At 39.3% G+C, this 20510-nt stretch overlaps 1 protein-coding gene across 3 annotated transcripts in view; it reads right to left on the bottom strand.

The window, feature by feature from the left end:
- The window catches only part of LANCL1 (LanC like glutathione S-transferase 1), a 38536-nt gene extending 18396 nt beyond the window's left edge, over positions 1 to 20140 (bottom strand). The window contains exons 1-4 of one of the 3 annotated variants that reach the window (XM_080798102.1): positions 20084 to 20127; positions 19676 to 19772; positions 15975 to 16092; positions 1152 to 1359 (exon numbers count right to left, since the gene is read on the bottom strand). In XM_080798102.1, the coding sequence (XP_080654228.1) occupies positions 1152 to 1359; positions 15975 to 16092; positions 19676 to 19756 (407 nt within the window). In that variant the 5' untranslated portion in view covers positions 19757 to 19772; positions 20084 to 20127. Of the gene's footprint in view, positions 1 to 1151; positions 1360 to 15974; positions 16093 to 19675 lie in introns of all 3 variants that reach the window. The other 2 variants (XM_080798103.1, XM_080798104.1) reach the window with 2 other exon arrangements.
- Between the last annotated feature and the right edge of the window lie 370 nt (positions 20141 to 20510).

The following is a 20510-nucleotide window of genomic DNA, read 5'->3' as shown; positions in this document are numbered from 1 at the left end:
CCGAAAAGACATGGAGGGGCCTTAAATACATATTACTCAGTGAAAGAAACCGATCTGAAAAGACTACATATTGTAATGTTTCCAACTATCCTGGAAAAGACAACTATGGAGACAGTAAAATGACCAACAGTTGCCAGGGGTCAGGGAACAAGGAAGAGGAATTAACAGGCGCAGCACAGTGAATTTTTGGGGCAGAGAAACCATCCCATATGATAATATAATGATGGATACATGTCATTATGCATTTATCCAAATCCAAGGAATGCACAACACCAAGATGTAACTAATGTAACTAATAATAAACTACGGACTTTGGATGATAATGATATGTCAGTGTATGCCCATCCTCTGTAACAAGTGTACCACTCCAGTGGGGAATGCTGATATTGGGGGAGGCTAGGCATGTGTGGAGGGTAGTGGGTATATGAGAAATCTCTATACCTGCCTCTCAATTTTTCTGCGAACTGAAAATTTCTCTAAAAAGCAACGTCCATGAAACAACAAAACACAGCCAGAAACCTTTGTTGGAATTGAAAGTCTCTGTGTATGGACACGCTCAGTGGGAGCCTAACAGCCCTGCATGCAGAGTTGCATGGCTGCCAGATTTCTTAACAGAATTCTTCGTGCTCAATAAACTCTAGTAAAATAATAATTGTAGTTTATTAGTACGCAAGTTTAGTAATTCTTCATAATTCACAAGCTTCTAGTGGGCTGACCCGATCTCTATTAAAATAAATTTTTGGATTTGCATGTTATTTGCCCATGGGAAAAACAATTTTAAATCATTTGTAGTCCATGACGGGGTCTCCCCCAGCCCATCACAGGAAATGAACCACATTTTTCAAATTACTGAGCTTGGATAACAGCACCTTGGATTAGTAATTCCAAGATTAGGCTTCTGGTTTCATTTTTGTTATTAAACTGATGTTTGACCTGATGTGTGTCAGTGTCATGACATCTTAAAATGTAATAGGGACTATAATGGTTGTTCCTCAATTACATTGGAATGATGTGTGATATGAGCAAATGATAGTAGTAAGACTTATTGCTGAGGGAAAAGTAACTTCACTAAAATGTTCTTTTTGCTAACACAAACAGAATGAATATGAAATGATGTCTAGATAATAATCCTCAAAAAGATACACGATTACCGGGTGATGCAGTCTTCTGCCTGCTTCTCATTGTTCATCTTGTGGTACACTACAGCGCCCACGGCCAGGGGGCCTGCGTCCCCACAGAGGAAGGTGATGGAACGCTTGCTCAGACTGTTCAGACTTTGCTTTACATAGCCATGTGCCATCTGGAGATAAGCGGGGTCCCCGAACACATCATAGAGATGTAAGTAAAGCAGAGCGATACCTGAGAAGCAAAAAGAAAATAACGTAAAGATGAGGAATGGGCTGTTGACTCTATTAGTCTGGTTTGCTGCCAACTCAGCAGTGTTGATTGTTGATAAACAATAAGGAACACAAACGTAAACTATCCGGAAGTTCAGATGACTTTAGTTCTAGACACAGCTTTATTACCAAGCAGCTCCAAGAACCCGACACAGGCACTTGTTCTGTTTCTTCATCATTGCAACCATAAATAACAGACACTCTGCGACCCTGGAAGAACTCTAACGTAAGTTTATTATTAATCCTTGTCCCACTCTATTGTGTGTTAATGTATTATTCTTGATGGTTACATGACAGGTTATCAAAACCATGGTTCTAAACAGTCACCTGTTTATTTAACAAATAATCATTTACTTAATGAATAAACAAGCAGTATTTGTTCTTGTGAGCTAAAAAAAATTTAAAGTCTGGGGAGTGAAAAACTCAACTTCTCCTTTTAAAGAAGTTAAGTTTTTGAGTGAGAAGGTAGGTAGAGTAACCAAATTCCCTACTCCAGTATCATTCCAGGCAGAGATTACAAGAGAACTACTAAGTTATGTGAGATCTGAGAAAATAAATTAAATTCCTCCCTAATTTTTTTTTCCTCTGCCAGGGACCCAGCCACTTTAGGAATTATACTGTAAAAACTGCCAATGACTTTTGCTTTGGGCTGTACTCGATTTGCTTCTTATCCTGCTCTTGAAGCCTGCTATATACATATAATTGAGGTGTTGTCTGAATGTCCTTATTCCGAATGGCTGTCACAGTAGATAGAGCCTTCCCTCTGAAGCTGACTGGTCTCAGGGCAGACTCAAAGATGTGGGGTAGGGAACCTGCCTGCCTGCGGCATTTCCGGAAACTCATTTTTCCCCTTAAAGTACATTTTCCATCTCATTTACCATTTTTAGAAGATACAGAGCCTCTGTTTAAATCTAAATTAATAGAGCCCATCTCTTCATGGATTTCAGTGCAGTAAAAATGCAGTCTGCAAAATTACTTTTCACTGTACTGAGGACAGTTTTAAATTTAGATAGTTTTCTCATTTTGCATGGGTAATCTCCAAAGCTTTGTGCTACAGACAATTCAATTTCACATGTATATTAAGGCCAAATTTTCATTTCCTGCCAAAGTTAATAACCTTGTCTGCTCTTTCAAAGTGGCTTGGTGTTAGTAATTCTACAAACTGATGATCAGACCTACCAGTGCTGAAGGTCTGTAGACATAAGTGTACAAAACCACGTGTGTAAGAAAAGAAAAAAAACAAAACTCCTTTTCACAAATGATCAACGTCAAGAGCTTCTTCTCCAATTAAGTTCTTAAATGGCTTCATCTCCATCCATACCAGGCATCTGCTGGCGATCTGTTTAAATTGTTACCCTTTCATTTTGGCCTCCTATTCCCATTGCTGCCTGAACTCCCCTAATTAAGTTCTGTAAGCACCACAGCCAGATAATGACATGACTGAGGTCTGAGAAAATACAAAGTGATTAAATACAAGCCCAGTGATTGTTTTCCTTTTCAGACCTTTGTCTCTCATTATCAACAATTCTTCTTGGCCTAAATCTTTAACAAACAAAACCCATTAAAGTTTGCAATTGTTGGGTTGGATGCATTTCTCATGACAAACAGGTAGTCATTTCTCCAGTCCTCAATATTTCATTTAGATGAAAACCTTTTTTTTTTTTTTTTTCTCTTTTTGATCGGCAGAGAGTTATTTTTCCAGCTTCCGGCATTGTATAACCTCAGGTTCTGGTTCTCTCCTTTGTCTCATTTTGGGCCTGAGTGTCCATATATTTTGATTAAGCAATCTGCTGCACCTTGCAGTTTATGGTCTCTACTTCCGGACACAAAACACCCATGATGAAAAGGTTTTCAAGTGAGCAGTGCTGCTGCCAATTTGAAAATGTTTCCTGGACAAGCCTACCAGAAATCAGTATAGGTCCAGGGTTTAAGACAAAATATGGAAGTCAAAGACATTTAATGCCTCATCAATACTGTATATCCCATATGCCCTAATAGCAAAATGAGGGAATTGTGTGTAGCTAGAAGTCTTGAACCTAATCCTTATGCTCTTCCAACCTTTAGTAATATTCATGCATAAAAATCACCTTTGCATAAATACCAAATGCTGAGAGGTAACTGGTGAGGTGGGAAATACAGACACAACCTCAAGGGCTCGGCAGCGAAAACTCCCCTAGTCCCCTTACATATACTTGCAGCCCTGGCCTCAGGCTATGCTTTAAAAACTCTTTTCAGGGCGCCTCGGTGGCTTAGTCAGTTAAGCCTCTGCCTTCACCCCAGGTCATGATCCTGGGGTCCTGGCATCAACCCCCACATCAGGCTCCCTGCTCAGTGGGGAGCCAGCTTCTCCCTCTCCCTCTGTGGCTCCCCCTATCTATGCTCTTTCTCTCTCAAATAAATAAATAAATAAATAAAATCTTTAAAAAATGATTTAACCAACCCTTTTCAAATGTAATTTTTATCAAAATAAATTTGTTCTTCATGGAAAATGTCAAATAGTACTGCAAGGCTTAATATGCTTCTCCACCAAGATATTCATATGCCTCTAGGGAAGGGCCAGGTTTGGGAGGGAAAGCTTACAGCTGTATCCATTCATAAACTCATTATCAAGTAGGATTCCAGTCTCTAAAGGACATTTAACGTAATGAGAAAGACCACTGTATTGGCTTCCAGGATAACAACCATCAAACTGGTCATGAGACTCAACACACGATGATGTATGGAGTTTAATCTTTTTAATGCTTCCTTTTTTTAATCACAGGATATGCTACTTAACAGAGTATTCTGGGCTTAAATTTGCATAGTGGATAAAATGTCCTTCTATATTATTTGCTAAGCAAAAGGTAAGATAAAGGAGATTCACTTCCTCCTTCTACCCTTTCACCTTTTCTTCCAGAACAGAAAAGACTGAAGTGAGATTTAAGTTTTGATTGCATTTAATTGTAAATACATGCTCCAAATCGTTTTAGGTCTTAGGATTATTCTATTAAAAGAAAAAAGAAACCCATTCTTCCCCTCTTTTAAATGTGGAGGGATTTTGACATTTTCATTGACATAAAATTGATTCTATTTCTTAGGTGGTTCACTCTATGATAACTACTGTGATTAAGTTATGAAAACTAATGCTTTTTTGGTCTGAATTTTACTGTCTTGTTAGATTTGCTCATATATATGATTTAAACTTATTGACATATTCTAAATGGGAAAATAATCCATATGAAGAGAGATATACTGAGAAATGAGTAAAGCAAAATCTAATCCATTATTTGCCCATTAATCCCAAACTCATTAAAGATGACCAATAAAGCATTTGGGTAACTAATTCTGTTAAGTAATGAGTACTCTCCTTCAGGAATAAGAGATTATTCATACTCTGGTTGACTGTACTTCATTTCCTAAAGGGTACAGGAAAGTTGTAATAGGGATACCACCTCTATTTTACATCCAAATCCAGATTTAACATCAGTTAAAAACCGATCAAATACCTTTTAGAATCAAGCATGTTAAGTCAGTAAATTTTAGAAATGCCATGTTCATTCTGTAGTTATTCACAGCTTTGGAGACTGGTTTGGTGGAGAAAGAATGGACAGAGGTGGAGAGAGTATCCTCTCCCTCCCAGGGGGCAAAAATATACCATCAAGGAGAAGAAGGTATGGATGGGCTGTAGACCAAAAGAGGAAGCTGAAACAGAGCCTGTGCACAGTACTCTCAGGAAGTGAAATCAATCATCTGAGCAAGTCCATGTGGATGGGAAGGCTAGGGGATGACATGGTTAATAAGGATAGACTCCTTGCAGGCTCAAATTATTAAAAGCCAGACACATAACTTTAGGCTTGATGCTAATCTAGGATTGGTTTATGTAAAGGAGTGGTATTCCCCCCAACAAGCATTTTTTTTTTTTTTAAGTAGGCTCCACACCCAGCATGGAGCCCAATGTGGGACTTGAACTCATGACCCTGAAATTAAGATGGAACTGAAATCAAGATTTGGACGCTTAACCAATGGAGCCATCCAGGTGCCCTGAAAAGCATCTTTCAAAGATAACCCTATGGGTTAGTCCAGGTCTTCCAAGAAGGGCCTTTATTAGGGAATCCTAGAGGGGCACCACATGAAGAGTGCCACATGGCCTCATACCAGCAACTACAGGGTTTGGCTTGGAAGCGACACATGCCACTACCCCTGCAGCCCCCGAACTAGAAGAGGTCACCTCACCTAATGACACTGAAGTTGAGAGGTTTAACCTCTCAGAGTCTAGAAAGAGAGGAGTCCAGAAAGAGAGGGACACCAGACATGGGTGAGCACTAGACATGTCTAACACAGGGCCTGGCAGTGGGGAAGAGGCAGAGAGGTTTGAGACATTCATCAGACATCCAAGTAGAGAGAGAACTCAAGTAGGCAGCTGGAGTTTAGGGAAGAGAGGACAAATGTCCTCCAAAGGTGTGGGGAGTGATGTGACTCCTGGAGTAGTCAGTGATTCTCTGATGTACTTCAGGAGCAAGTGGACTGGAAGGCTCATCAATCCAATGTAAGTAGGGGTTGCTTTTAATAAAAACAAAGCCAAAAAACCCCTCCTTTTTGGTCTGAGAGGCCAGAAGAAACCCAGACATATATTACTCTGATCTTACAACTCCCAGAGCTGGTTTGGTTGCTTACCACTGTGGTGTCCAATAAGACAGTTTCTAACCATAAGTGTCCAGAAAACTTTGAGTTAATTAAAAGTAAACAAAATTTAAAATTCAGTTTCTCAGTCACACTAGCCACATTTCAATGCTCAACAGCTACATGTGGGTAGTCGCTGGCGTAACGGACAAGAAAATAACGTCTCTATCACAGTGGAACATTCTAAGACCGGCACTGCTCTGAACACCAGAGATCGATGTCATTGTGCATAAGAAGTTTGGGAAGTGTGGCACTGCCCCCACAGTTCATCCTAGAAATCTGTTTTTGAAATGTTGACAACTAATTTACTTCAAAGAAAAAAAAAAAACGATACCATGAGGACTGAAGAAAACTTTGCTGTAATAGGAATCTGTCCTGGTTTTTAGCATGAAAGCTATGAACTAAATTTTTCTGTTCTGTCTCCTTCTGTAGCTCTTACTCTGGGAAGGGAGGGTAAACTGCTTAGGGACACTTCTAAATCTGCAATTTCCTTACTCAGCTACTTATCCCCAGTAGTACTATAAATATAGCCAGCTGTTGAGGAGTAATTAATACTAAGCCTTTGAATTTCCGAGTTCATTAGTCTTATTCATCTTGACCAATCAAGACCTTCACACATCTCAAATGTATGTGGACATGATAAAAATCCCCACAGATGTATGAACTCTCAAAAACACTTGCCTGTAATTCTGCACTTTAGAGATTACTCCTTAATAGTGTTCGTTTCTTTTATAACCAGCCTGCACTGATTTAGGAACCTTTGCCATGGTACTTTCTCTCTGCAAAGCACTTCCTTGCAGGTTGGGGTCTTTTAAACATTCTCTTTGTGTACTCTGGTAGGAAATCACACTCAGACTGAAATACTACTGGAGTCACTGGAGGTACCCAGCTAACACCCAAGAACAGGTCTCAATAGTTTTGAGTGATATGTAAGTAGGAACTCCCTAAAAAGGTGATGGGTTGTTTCAAATAAACTGCTCCCTAGTCAAAACTTTGAAAGCTTATCAATACCATGCTTTTTTCCCTTTCAGATTTATGAAAATACAAGTGACCAGAAATTCTCTAGTTAACCCCGTACAGTATGATCACCTGTCGTTCTATATCAGGTTGGTACTTTCTTGTACTTTGTAATGGTTTCTTAATTTTGTGTCTGATTAAGTGCATTTTTATTTTTTCAACAAAACTACGGTTGTCTAGGGGCACCTGGGTGGCTCAATCGGCTAAACATCCGACTCTTGATTTTGGCTCAGGTCATGATCTCAGGGTCCTGAGACTGAGTTCCCACATCAGGCTCTGTGCTCAGCAGGGAGTCTGCTTGGGATTCTCTCTCTCCTTCTCTCTCTGCCCCTCCCCATCTCTCTCTCCCCCTCCCTCCCTCCCTCTCTGGAAACAAAACAAACTCCAGTTGTCTTTAGGGCAGGATTCCCATTCCCAGTCACTATCGTGACTGTGCACAGAGCTCTCTCCACAAAGCCTGTGCGTAAACACTGCCTGGAGCACTGTATCTGCTCAGCCGTCAGCTTAAAGCCAAGCAGCACAGCTTGCTGTCCACTGACAGCTGCTGTTCTCCAAATACCTGAGTACAGGTGATATGGGGAGAAAACCAGCTGTGACTCCGCACCAATAATTAAATAGTATTGTCCTAAACAAAGAAGTAGAAAAGAAAGAGGGCAAACGAGCACTCAGAAGATGTGCCTTTTCTCTTTTTAATGTATTTCCAGAGCTGACTGTCCAATAGGAAAAACACCTAAAAAAGAGGAGACCTCATAGTTTCCTCCTCCTTCCTTCACTGCCCTGCAGCATAACTGTCAAAATGGGAATTGCTCTTTTATTCAGACCGCCTTTCACAGGTGATCAGTCGTTCAACAGAGTAGTCATTAAAGGCTCAGTCTCAGGAATCAATGCCTGGGATTGACGCCACCAGTTACTCAGTGTGTTTTTTACCTCATTTACTAAACCTCTCCGTGCCAAAGCATGTTTACCTATGAAATAGCTACTCCATAGTTACTGTGAATCATGCTGATTATTACAAGTCCCTAGCACATAGTAACTACTCAATAAACACCCAACCCCATTAGAATGATTTTCCAGTGTTGAATCAGTCACTTTGTCTCATCTCTGATGCCTGACTGAAAAGGACAGAAAGAAGAGAGGGAAGCATAGTCTTCCCATGTTCCTGCCTCTCTCCACCCTTGTTGGCTCCTTTGACTAGAAAAATGCTCTCTATACATGTGCCATCTGGCTCTTCTCTTGAGCTTTCTGGGAGTCTTCTGACTTTAGGTGTTCCCTCTTCTCTCTTCTTTTTCTCATGTAGTGATCTATATTTGTACTATCTAGATGCTCTGTTTGAGTCTAAGGAGGTAAGTTCAAGTCAGGCAGCCAAAAAGAAGAAACCCATTTTACAACCAGGTCTAAACAACAGGCTCTCTATTCAGCTTTATCAAGTATAAAGCAGATATTATAAGCCTTCTCTAATTTTTGAGTTCATTTTTCAACTGGATCAGAAGTCAAGGGAAAGAGATGTGACTGACTCTTCTACATCCTAAGACATATGAAATGAGTTGAATTCCACTCTTTCCTCATTCCACCTAGTTTGCTTTATTGTTTTTAGTTTGTATAGGTGGTATACTATAGAAGAGTAACTGCAGAACACTCTCCCTTCGTTCGTTCATTCATTCATTCATCCATTCAGTAAATATGTATTAAGCACCAACTATGGATCTGGCATTGTGTTAAATGCTCAAGTTACTGGAATAAAAAAAGGACAAAGCCCCAGCCTCCTTGTTGTTGTCTGTAAAAGGCAAATTGCTTAGATATGTCTTCTTTCTTTCCCTCCTATCATTTCTTCTGATCAACATTTTCTTCCTGCTCTCAGTGTTTCACCCAAGCACCCTGCTAGCATTTAAACCCTACAGCTGTTTCAAGCCTGTATTTAAGTCACTTAAGATAACCTACAGTACAATGACATCAACCCCAGAGAAAGGGCAGTCTGCAAGAAAGCGCTCTGGCAGGTCTCTATCTAGTGGTCACTCTGAAGGGCTCTAATTAACCCAGTGGAGATCCACACCCTTTATCCCTTCCGCTTGCCCTGACAGTTCTGGCTGGAACGCATATGTGCTTCTTAGGAAGGTGAAGGACATGTGACTAGGGCTCAAATTAGACACTGAAATGCTGGCCCAGATGGAAGAGCTACGTAATAAAAAGATCACATTGCAAAGAAAAGATACCTGGCCAGAGTGATTCCTTTCAAATAAGTCTGGTATCAGCAGAAACTAAGTCCCACGTGCTAAAGCTGTAGCTCAAAGGCTATACATTTGGCAGATCAGAGGAAGAGCATCTTGAAACACTTTAATGACTTGCATTTAGAGCGCAAGTTAATATTACTCCAGGGATTATGCTGCATATCCTCTTATTTAAAATGTTATCTAATACTTGAAAAGAGGAAATATATGCTGATCTTAGCCTCATTAACTTTGTGAGTTGGTTATAGAAGATTGGGTTATGATTTTAGAACTAAAGCCCCTAGAGTCCTGTGTGTATTTTTTTTTTTTTTTGAGTGTGAGCTGATCATTTCCCTTAGAAATCATCATAGTTAAGAGTGGGAAAAAATGAAATTAAATGAGGGCCGGCACTTTCCCTCATTCTCTCTCAAAGACACTAGCGAGATCAGTTATCCCTTGGGTTTACTTACCTTTTCTACTATGTTATCTGCAAGGGAAGCAATTTTTCCTCCCAAACGCTTATTTCTAACATGAGAATACTTCATCTACTGATTTAATTCTTTATAATAACAATTTCTCACCAGTGTTTTGTAATTTCTATTTTATAAGCCATTTAAAAATGTTTTTCTTCCTGGAACCTTTAGCTACCTGGAACAAAACCCAGAGCAGCCCAAAGGCAGGGGCTGTGAGGCTCTCTGGTGAGTCCCGACAGATTCCCAAACACCAATTAGGACTACTCGGTAGCTGGCCATTGGGTTTGATCTTAAGAGACCTCCCCTCCTGTTCTTTTTTTTGCACTGTCTGCTGCTATGTGCATGACATAAAGAACACTTCTTGATGGAGCATCTGAAGAACCAAAATGTTTGCCTTGCTTTCCAAGCTGGGAGTGCATCCTATAAAGAACTGGTAAATCTACCAGGAAAGGATTATGGCTAAGAATGAATAATTCAGTACTTATTGTTGTCATATGTTATACATCAGTATCGTGATGCATTACACTTCAATGTATTAAATTTTATAAAAGAGGATTTCAGTGAAAAGAACTGGGCCTGTTCATTTCCAATATCGTTTATTAACAGCTGTAAGAGCTACTGATTATTTTCAGACTATGGGTGATACTTCATACGCGAAGATCCTCAACAAGCCTTTTCAAATACAAGCAATTATGAGGAAAAGCTTCTGTTTTGGCCCAGTTAATTTTCTATCTTGAAACCATGCTGAATATATTAATTCAGGATTAGGAAGCACGGAAGCAACTTCTGTAGCAGAATGCTAGAGATTTCATTCTTCTGGCTGCAAACGCCCATAAATCTTTCCAGGGTTTACTTTATGTCCAATCCCAAATAACTTCTTCCTATAGACTTTTAAATAGTAATTACTCTTACCTAACTCATGTTTCCCACTTTCTTTCCAAATTCCTTTCATAATTCATCTATTCCAATTTTTTCCTGAAACACTTAAAACTGACTAGTCATTAGCCACTTCTAAAATGTATGTACAGCATGAGTATCATCACGTTATCACTGCTCAACTCACTCCATCTTACACTTATGTGTAGACCTTCTTCACTTATCAAACGTATGGAGTGAACCCAGATGTAGACGTGGAGAGTAGATATACACATGAGGGCACACATTCTCATGGGGGAAAGACCAGGCTTCTAAAGATAAGACTTGTAGCACTGATTCCTAACTTTCTCACTTACTGGCTCTGTAACCTTCCATACATACTCAGCCTTGTTTTGCTTCAGTTTTCTCATCTGTGAAATGGGGATACAAATAGTATCCATGCCATAGAGTGGTTCTGAGATTTAGGTTAGTTAATTAAAGTGCAAAGCACTTAGAATGGTGTCTGGCATATGACATTAGTTACTGAGGCACGTGCACATACACTCTGGCTCCTGTCATTCAAATGCTGATCCTACCAACATTTTATTAATAGCGATCACTTTTAATCTTTACGCCTGTCCTTTAACAGTAAAATGATCAAGAACTGCATATTGATGATCCTCATTCCCTTGGGAACCAAAATTTACTCAATATATTTTACTATTAAATTACTGAATTCTTGTTTCTGACCATCAGTAATAATTTGTTAATTCTCAATTACTGTCTGCAAAATTGATTATTCACAATACTTCATTCCTGGATAAGCATGAGACCCCAGCGCGATTTATTACCATAACTGCCTCATTGGCCAATATGAGATGGCTATGAGGTTTGAAAAATTCTCCCCTCCTTCCTTTCCTAGGGTCAAGGCATTTTCTCTCTCCGTTGTGAATAAAAAAAGGTAGAAGCTGTAAAACTGCACTGACAACCCACAGGAGTGAATATGTAGGCTTTAGTGAAAATGACATCTGAACCCTATTACAAGCCTGTGTTAACTGTTCTCATCACCGTTATATCCTCTGTTTCCATTTGACAATAAAAACCAAGATAATTTCAGCTGTAAAATAGTTTGTAAAGTGAAATACTTTCTAAAGCAGTGAGTTGCTTCTTCTAAATTTTTATTTAAACCTATATACATTCCCCTTACCAATAAAACATCACGTACACAGTACTTTCTATGGTATATATAACATAGGTATATGGTATTATGGTATACATATCATAGGTACAGAAATTCTAGTAAATCTCGTCACTATTAGTTTCAATTTTTCCTGAAAAGACAGAAAATGGGAAAAATGATGGGAGTCCAATTTTTCAGTTTTAAGTAACATGAGTCTCCCTAGAAACACAGAACAGGCAAAATATTGCTTAGGAAATTTCAAAATATTGTATAGACAAAAGTTCCCCCAAATGGACAGACATTTAGATGGAAAAATTTAAGGATGGAAGAATTAAGGCTCATTGTCCAAATGCCTTGTGCAAACACAGGAACAAAAAAAAGTATCACTTCTCCTGTTATACAGGACTTACAGCAGAGGTTGCCAGGTCTTATCCCCAAATCCACTTAATCCCAGCGAACAGACTACATTTACTATCCTTCCTTGCTAACAGGTGTGACCATGTGACTACGTTCTAGCCAATGAGACGTAAGTAGAATTGAAATGTTGACTGGGCCTTCCAGGAAGTCTTTTAAAAGGGGAGGAATGCATTCTTTTTTGCCTCTTTTTCCTTTCTGCAGCCTGAAAAGCTGATGTAATGTATGAATCTTCAGCAGCTATTTGGCCAGGAGGTAGACGTCAGTGGCTGAGGGATAATGGAGCAGAAAGACAGGAACCTGGGTTCCTACTGACATCCAGAGGGCACCGTGTCAACCCTGAACTACACCGGCCTTCTTCTACATAAAAGAAAAATAAACTTCTATCTTATTTAAATGTCACTGTAATTTTGATTTTTTGGGGTATATGCAGCAGAACCTAACCCTACCCTAAATTCTAATTATATCTGAATGAGCATTAACTATCAGATCATACTTCAATTGGGGAATGAAACTTAACAAAAGAGGATGGTAATTTAAAGTTCTAATTAATAATAATCATTTAGTTTTCTTATACAAACTACATAGTGATAACTTGCAAAAGCTTTCATTGTAGACTGACAATAAATGCTCAAGAACTACCAAATTTTGTTGTTGTTGTTGTTGTTTTAAAGATTTTATTTATTCACGTGACATAGAGAGATCACAAGCAGGCAGAGAGGCAGGCAGAGAGAGAGAGAAGGAAGCAGGCTCCCTGCTGAGCAGAGAGCCCCATGTGGGACTTGATCCCAGGACCCTGAGATCATGACCTGAGCCAAAGGCAGAGGTTTAACCCACTGAGCCACCCAGGCGCCCCAAGAACTACCCATGTTGAAGAAGGTGATCAAGTTCTAAAGGTTTTCTACAATAAATGTTTCCCAAAATAATATAATTTTGGACAAACTAGCAACAAGAGCAAACAAATTAATATTTATAAAAATATGATGCTAACTTTGGTGAACAAAGTTAAAGAAATGGAATCCTTATTTTCTAAAAGGTATCACTCTTTGAAGATAATATGGGGAACACACACACAGTAAGATAAAAATCTACACATAATTATGTAAACACTGCCTTGACACACAACAGCAAGTATTTTTACTGTGTTAAAATGTTTATGAATGTATATTCTGGCAATAAAATTGCAATAATAAAGACACCATACTTGGTAAGATATAATAATGGGAAGAGACGGTATCGACATGATTTTATGTGTCAAATGAGCTTTAGTTTCTTATGCAACTCAGTTTCATGCTATTTAGACTGTCTAAACACTGGCAGGGGAAGAAAAGCATTTTACTTGTGAAAACACTGGAGGAGACAGTCCATTTTATGTGGAAATAATGGCTTTTTAACAGTACTCAATTAAGAGACATCAGGACCCCTGCCTCAAAAGCCATTAGCAAATTTATCTGGCAGATTTTATGCTGCATCATAAAACAATCTAAACTGCTTAGTATGCCAATTGGCCTAAGATGCCTGCCATATAAGTTGCTTTTGGGAGCCAGCAATAAGTATCATAAATACTTAAAGATAAAAAGTTGAAGGATATTGGCATTCAAAGGAGATGACACTGTTAACTCACTGCCAAAAAATTTAAACACACTTGCATTTTGTTCTGGAGTCAAATTTCTTTTCTATTTCCATTTCTATTTAACCTTTAGTTTCTCAAATAGTCCTGGCAGTAGAGGCCTGATTGATGGTTTTTCCGAACATTGTCAAACTATTAATTTAAAACTGAAGTCAATCTCCACTTCTTTCCCCCTAAAGCAAGGTACCTTATAATCTTATAATATGTAATAATATAAACTCATCTGAATGAGTAAATAGGATAGAGGTTTAATTCACTCTTTTTATAGACAGGGAATTGAATTTAGCCATCTGTCTCAGTATCATTTTTTTTTTTTTTTTTTGCCAGGAATAACAAAATAATAGAAACGCCAATTGTATTAGGAAAAGATCTGTAAGTTTGGTCTTTAAACAATGTGGAAATCAAGAGGAAAGCTAAATAACTATGGATTGTGCTTGTGCTATTTTGTTCAAATTCTCATGATTTTAAGTAGAGAATAGCAATGTTCATTTAAATGACAACTGTTGTTATAACTTTCTTCTTGAAGCAAAATACTTTCACATTTATTCTCAGCTTTAACATATCTTTTTTTTTTTTTAAGATTTTATTTATTTATTTGACAGAGAGATCACAAGAAGGCAGAGAGGCAGGCAGAGAGAGGGGGGAAGCAGGCTCCCCGCCAAGCAGAGAACCCAATGTGGGGCTTGATCCCAGAATTCTGAGATCACGACTGGAGCCGAAGGCAGAGGCTTAACCCACTGAGACACCCAGGCCCCCCATCATCTTTAACATATCTTATGTTGAGCTTCTAAAATCACCCCAAATCATAAAACTAAGAGGGTGGGCCTTTAACTAAGGGCCTTAAAACTAAGAGGGAGGGCCATTAACTAGTCCATTCCTCTTATTTTATAAAACACGGACCTTAAACATCCTTGAGAGTATAATTTTTTTTTAAATTTTATTTCTTTATTTGACAGAGGGAGAGATCACAAGTAGGCAGAGAGGCAGGCAGAGAGAGGGGGAAGCAGGCTCCCTCTTGAGCAGAGAGCCCGATGCGGGACTCGATCCCAGGACCCTGGGATCATGACCTGAGCTGAAGGCAGAAGCTTTAACCCCCTGAGCCACGCAGGCGCCCCGAGAGTATAATTTTATTCTGATTTTTATCTGCTTTCCTGACTTCGTATGGACAGAGAGAATCACTTGCCATTACCAAAAGGTTTGCTTTTAGTAAATTCCTGCCAGAGAAACCTCTCAAAGTGCAGTCCATAGAGGACTACCTACATCAGGCCCACTGAGGCTTGCAAAATGCATATTCCTGGGCCCCGCTCGAGACCTATTACGCTGATTATCTTCACTGTGAGGCCAAGGAAACTGCATGCTCATGACAAGCACCACTGCCTTAAAATCAAATTTAAATTCCTCAAGCTGAAAATCTGTTCCTCCTTATCTCTTTTTCAGAGTAACTGGCAAACACTGAGTCTCTAAACTGTGCTTCTTTGAGATTATAAAGCTATCTTTCTGTCTCTCTACATTAGTAAACTAACTGAAGTTCTTCAACGTTCCTTCCTTCATTTGTCTCTCTCTCACTTCTTGGACACCTATATACTATCTCTCCCCAATCTTTCTCCAACCTCTCAGTTGACCTCTCAGTGACCAGCAAAACAGTGAAGGCAAAGCAACAGCAGTGACTGTTCAGGAAGATTAGTTCATGGAATCTCTGATTTACTCTGTGTTCACATTTGGATCCCTGTTACGTGGTAACTTAAAAAAATGACACATCTGGGCACGTTTTATTTTCTGTGGATTAATTCTCTTTACTTCTGTTTCATACACTGTCCTCTGGGACGATTCCCAACTCTTCCCACGGAGACTCCATTTCCAAATTAACTATGGAATGCTAAACATCAATTTTTCTTTCCACAAGCAGCCATCCAAATTTGTGGCAGGTATGAATGCCATGACTGTGCTTCCCTTGCCCTAAATTCAGAGCGCTGTTCGAGATCCAAATCCCAAGGCTAGGCTGAGAGCACCGCATTCTCCCGGAAGCAATTACTCAGCCACAGACGCGGGGAAGCAAGTGAGGGCGTCCGGTCAGACACACTCAAAAGGTGATGCTTTGGCTCTCCTCTACAATGCTTAGGCCAGCTCACCGGCAGCACCTCTTACCTGCCCAGCCAGTGTAAACAGTGCTATCCCGAGGGTCTGCCGACTTTAGGCCCCGCTCCATCTGCTGAAGCAGCTCTCGAATCTTATTGTTTAAGCGTTGTGAGAACTCAGGAGTCAGCTGTAGATATTAAAGGGAAAACAAGTATCAAAAAATATGGACCGCTCAACTTCCTGGACTAGAGACTATCAAAAATAGGAGGGTATTTGGTTTCCACTTGGGCCACTTCTTCTGCCTGGGAGAACTGGACAATTGTTTTATCCTTAATAACCCCAATTAATAAAACTTAAAAGAGCTATGACATTTTCCTACTCAAGGCAGCAAATATTTTGTAACTTAAATGTCTTATATCAAATTTATAATAAAGTACTAAAGTAGACTGCTGATGAAAAACTGACACGCAGTAATTTCCACCTAATAGGGAACATGTTATTTAAGCCAGTATTTTTTATTATAGAAAAGTCATCTTAATAAATTAAGCACAAATCAGAAGATGTTTGCTGTCTTCCAGCTATTTGAGCAGCAACAATGTTAATTCCCTAAGGAAACACTCTCGTTACTTTTGTTATTAAAAGATGAGGATAAACATTTATAAAATCCACTTGTAAAAAATGGATAAACAATTTTTTTTATTTTAATAAACATATAATGTATTTTTATCCCCAGGGGTACAGGTCTGTGAATCGCCAGGTTTACACATTTCACAGCACTCATCATAGCACATACCCTCCCCAATGTCCATTTCCCCACTGGATAAACAATTTTTAAAAACTGTAGAAGTTGTGTAAGAAAGTCAAAATAAATTCAGAGAAATCAGGAGCCTCAGGCAGAGTGGAGAGGACATCAGACCTAGCATCAAAAAACTCATGGCTGGCACAGTGCCTAGCACAGGAGGGGCTTCATAAATACTGCCCAATGAATGAGGCTGGCGACATCTTTATCCACATTAATTGAGTAATTGTGCTCTACTCATAACTTCTTTAAGCTTCAATTACCTGTATAAAGTCAGGATAATAATACCTGCCCCACCAATTTCAAAATTCTCGCATTCAAGGATGGAACTGTTGCTATTTTTTTACAATTTTAAGCAGTCCAAGGGTCTATAACAAGTAATACTTGGGGTACGGATTAAAAAGCACATGAAAGAGGTGGCTGTGGGGTAATGATATCCACATGAAGCCCCACAGATGCTGGGTAAATTGTGAGGTCCACAAAAACACTGTTATTTATCCTAAAGGCAACTGAAAAATATTTTGCAAGTTCTGTATACACTGAATCATGAAGGGTCTTAAAAGGTCACTTTAATGTACCCCTCCAGAGTTTTAGAAACCCGCTGTGATTCCCAGACTTGGATTTTTCAGAGCAGTAAAATTTTAAAACAATGCTGGGGAATATTACATGGGCACAAACATTTCATTTCCCCATGTAAGGATTATAAAAACAAACCTACTACCTGCTAACATCATCATCTCATTTTTTAAAATGAGATTTAACATTGAAACAAGATAGAAGGCAGTATCGGAATTATTATAAAAGATATTAAGTTTTACTTCTGATAAGGCAAATCAAACTATCAACCGGATCTGAATAATTTTTCTGAAGCACCACAATCCTTTATTTCACATTCTGAAGAAGAAACCACACTGTCTGACGGACACACTCCCATTATTTAACAATTTTTGCCAAGAGGTTAAGATTTCAACAGGTCTTGAAAATACATTTAGTAAGATAAAATATACTTCAATATTAATATAAAAGGTCTATAAATCTCAACTAGACAGAAGAGTGATCTATATGAGAACATGTCGTCCTCTGTTCATAGATCATGGCTAATTCATCATCTTGCCGGGCCTTACTTTGAGACCAAGAATAAGAACACCTCAGTCTCAGGAAGGGAAGTGACTTTCTATTTGTCACATAACTGCATTTAATAAAGGTCACCTGCCAGAGAATATGAATTGCTTGTGGCAGACCACAAAATTATTCAAACTCCAGCAACAATCTGCAGTCTCCAAAAGCCCTCTTTTTTCTGATTCCAGAAAACAGACCAATTCCTTATTGAAACGTCTGTGTTAACAAATTAAGGAGGACAGATCTCGAGGGTCTGAATCTTGATGCTCAATATTAAACAATTTTAGAACTGGTATGCTAGTTTCTGGAATCTGTTCAAAACCATGTGTTAGGTGATAAATTACTTTATTATTTTGGGACCAGAGTTTGAATTTATGAATATCTTTTTGTCACTCTTAAAATGGTTAAATTTGTAAAAACATTTAATTTATAAACAGCCTGAACAGTGAGCTGTATTTTATTGAAGGCTTCTGTTATTAAATCCTTAAGTGTTCTCTTTGCCAAGTCTGCATGAAACAGCAGGTCTTCCTCCAACAAGATAGGACAAAATACTTCAACTTCAGGATCTGCAGAGGTAGACAGAACACAGGTCCAAATGGCCAAAGGGAAGCCATATGATGTCACGATCATTATAAGAAGCTTTGCTTGCGTGGTTCAATTTAGTTCTTTAAAAAAAAAAAAAAAAAAAAAAATCAGGGGTGCCTGGGTGGCTCAGTCAGTAAAGCATCTAACTCTTGGTTGCAGCTCAGGTCATGCTCTCCTGGTTGTGGGATTGAGCCAAGAGTTAGGCTCTGTGCTCAGTGCAGAGTCTGCTACAGATTCTCTCTCCTTCTCGCTTCCCCCCACTCTCAAATAACAAATAAATAAAATCTTTTAAAAAAATCAGATTGACTCTAGATTCCTATATATTTTGGTACCCTTCTATCCTGCAACTCTTCTCCAGTTCTTTCATTCCTCCTACTTGCATTAAAGATGTTGAAGTAATCCACTGTGACAAATGTTTCCAGGGAAGAACCAAAAAGAGCCACATAAAGTTCACTTGGCAGATAGGAAATCTCTAAGGTCATTATATCTCATGGGAAGTGCTTTTCCTATGGTGAGTTTAGAAGAAATAAACTAGAAGAATTAAAAAATATATATATGTGCCCACTTTAAAGAAATCATTCTCCCAACCTAACAAGCTCTTAGAATTTCTCAGCTAGACACTCTTAAGAACTGTATTCCCTCTAATGTTCATTCAAAGAGGCATGAAAAAACACAGGCCTGAAGTATCCTATATCAAACTTCTCTTTTGTTCTGGGTTTATGAGTAACATTAAGTTACTGTTTATTTCCTCCAGCTATAGGGATGTTCTGCAAAAAAGAGGCAATAGTAGGAAGAATTTCAGGCCTATGTCCTTAATTTTTCTCAGCACTTTCAGTTTAAAGATGTCTTTACCACACATCCCCATTTACGCTCATCATTTACCTTGCCCGTAGTTGCTTACAAATATAAAGCAATAACACGGAACATGTGACATACCCCTAGGACTCCTTCCCTCTCTTTAAAAAGCAAACCAAAACTGATCAAAAATGCAAAATTACATAGGAAAACGACATATTCGTCAATTTTTGTAATTTAAATTATCAGTGATCGAGGCTATTTCAATTATGAATATTAACAACAGTGACTTCTTAATAGAGATATCAGAACTCAAATGGTATATTTTGACATGTATTTTACATATTTACCCTGAAATTACGTATATTTTTAAAAGGGGATGCTCATCCCTTTCTTTCAGGGGGAAACTGAGCTCCCTTCTCAACACTAGGGGCTGAAGGTAGGGATGCAGGCAGATGTATCCCAAACTCACCCTCCCGGCAGAATCAAAGTAGCCTTCGGCCAGGGATTTGTTAAAATCGGCATAAGGATTCGGGAAGGCCCTTTGAGCCATGACGCCGGAAGCGAGCCTGCAGAAGACGGGAAAAGAGGAAACTAGGCTGAGACAGGGGTCTCGGCCGAGTTGCGAGGTCGGCGGCCAGAGCCCGCGCAACACCTTCCTTCCAGCTCCTGGGCCACTGCGCAGTCTTGGTGGTCTGAGTGGACCCAAGGCCCACCGCGGCACAGCTACTAGGGCGCTGCACCTCCGCGAAAAGGCTGTCAAGGCCCCGTGCCCACCGCGAGTAAGTGACCCCGTTTTGCACCCTTCGTTCCCACTCCCAGGATTTTTAGCTGCAGCGGGTTCACGGTCCTGAAGCCCGGCCAGGCCTCGGCCTCTCACCCCGCAGCCTCGGACACCAACAGATGCGACGCTTTCACCGCCCACTTCCTGCCTGCCGGACCAATCAGAACCTTCGACACTCTGGAGGTCCGCCCTCTTCTCATTTACAGTTTGTTAAAGAGACAGGAGTGTGATTTCTAAAGGATGGTACCGGGTGCTTTAATTCCTGGGTAGCTGGAGTAGGGACAGAGCTTAGAGTAACGTGCAAATGTGCCCAGTATGTCGTGCCTTTCTTCTCTTTTAATATTAAAAAAAAATTAATTCAAGTCCAGATAACTCATAAGAGTTAGGAATTTATCTGGAGAAGAAAAAAGACTGCTTTGAGAAATATTCATATTTCTACTGCTCAGACTGAATGAAATGGGATAAGATAATGTCTCTACAGAGACCTTCCAGACTTTTTCTTTTGTTTCTTAAAAAACAAAAA

The sequence above is a fragment of the Martes martes genome (genome assembly GCF_963455335.1).
Source record: "Martes martes genome assembly, chromosome: 3".
In the NCBI taxonomy this organism is placed as follows: Eukaryota; Metazoa; Chordata; class Mammalia; order Carnivora; family Mustelidae; genus Martes; species Martes martes.
Note: the sequence above shows the minus strand (reverse complement) of the source record. Positions and strands in the feature narration are given on the sequence as shown.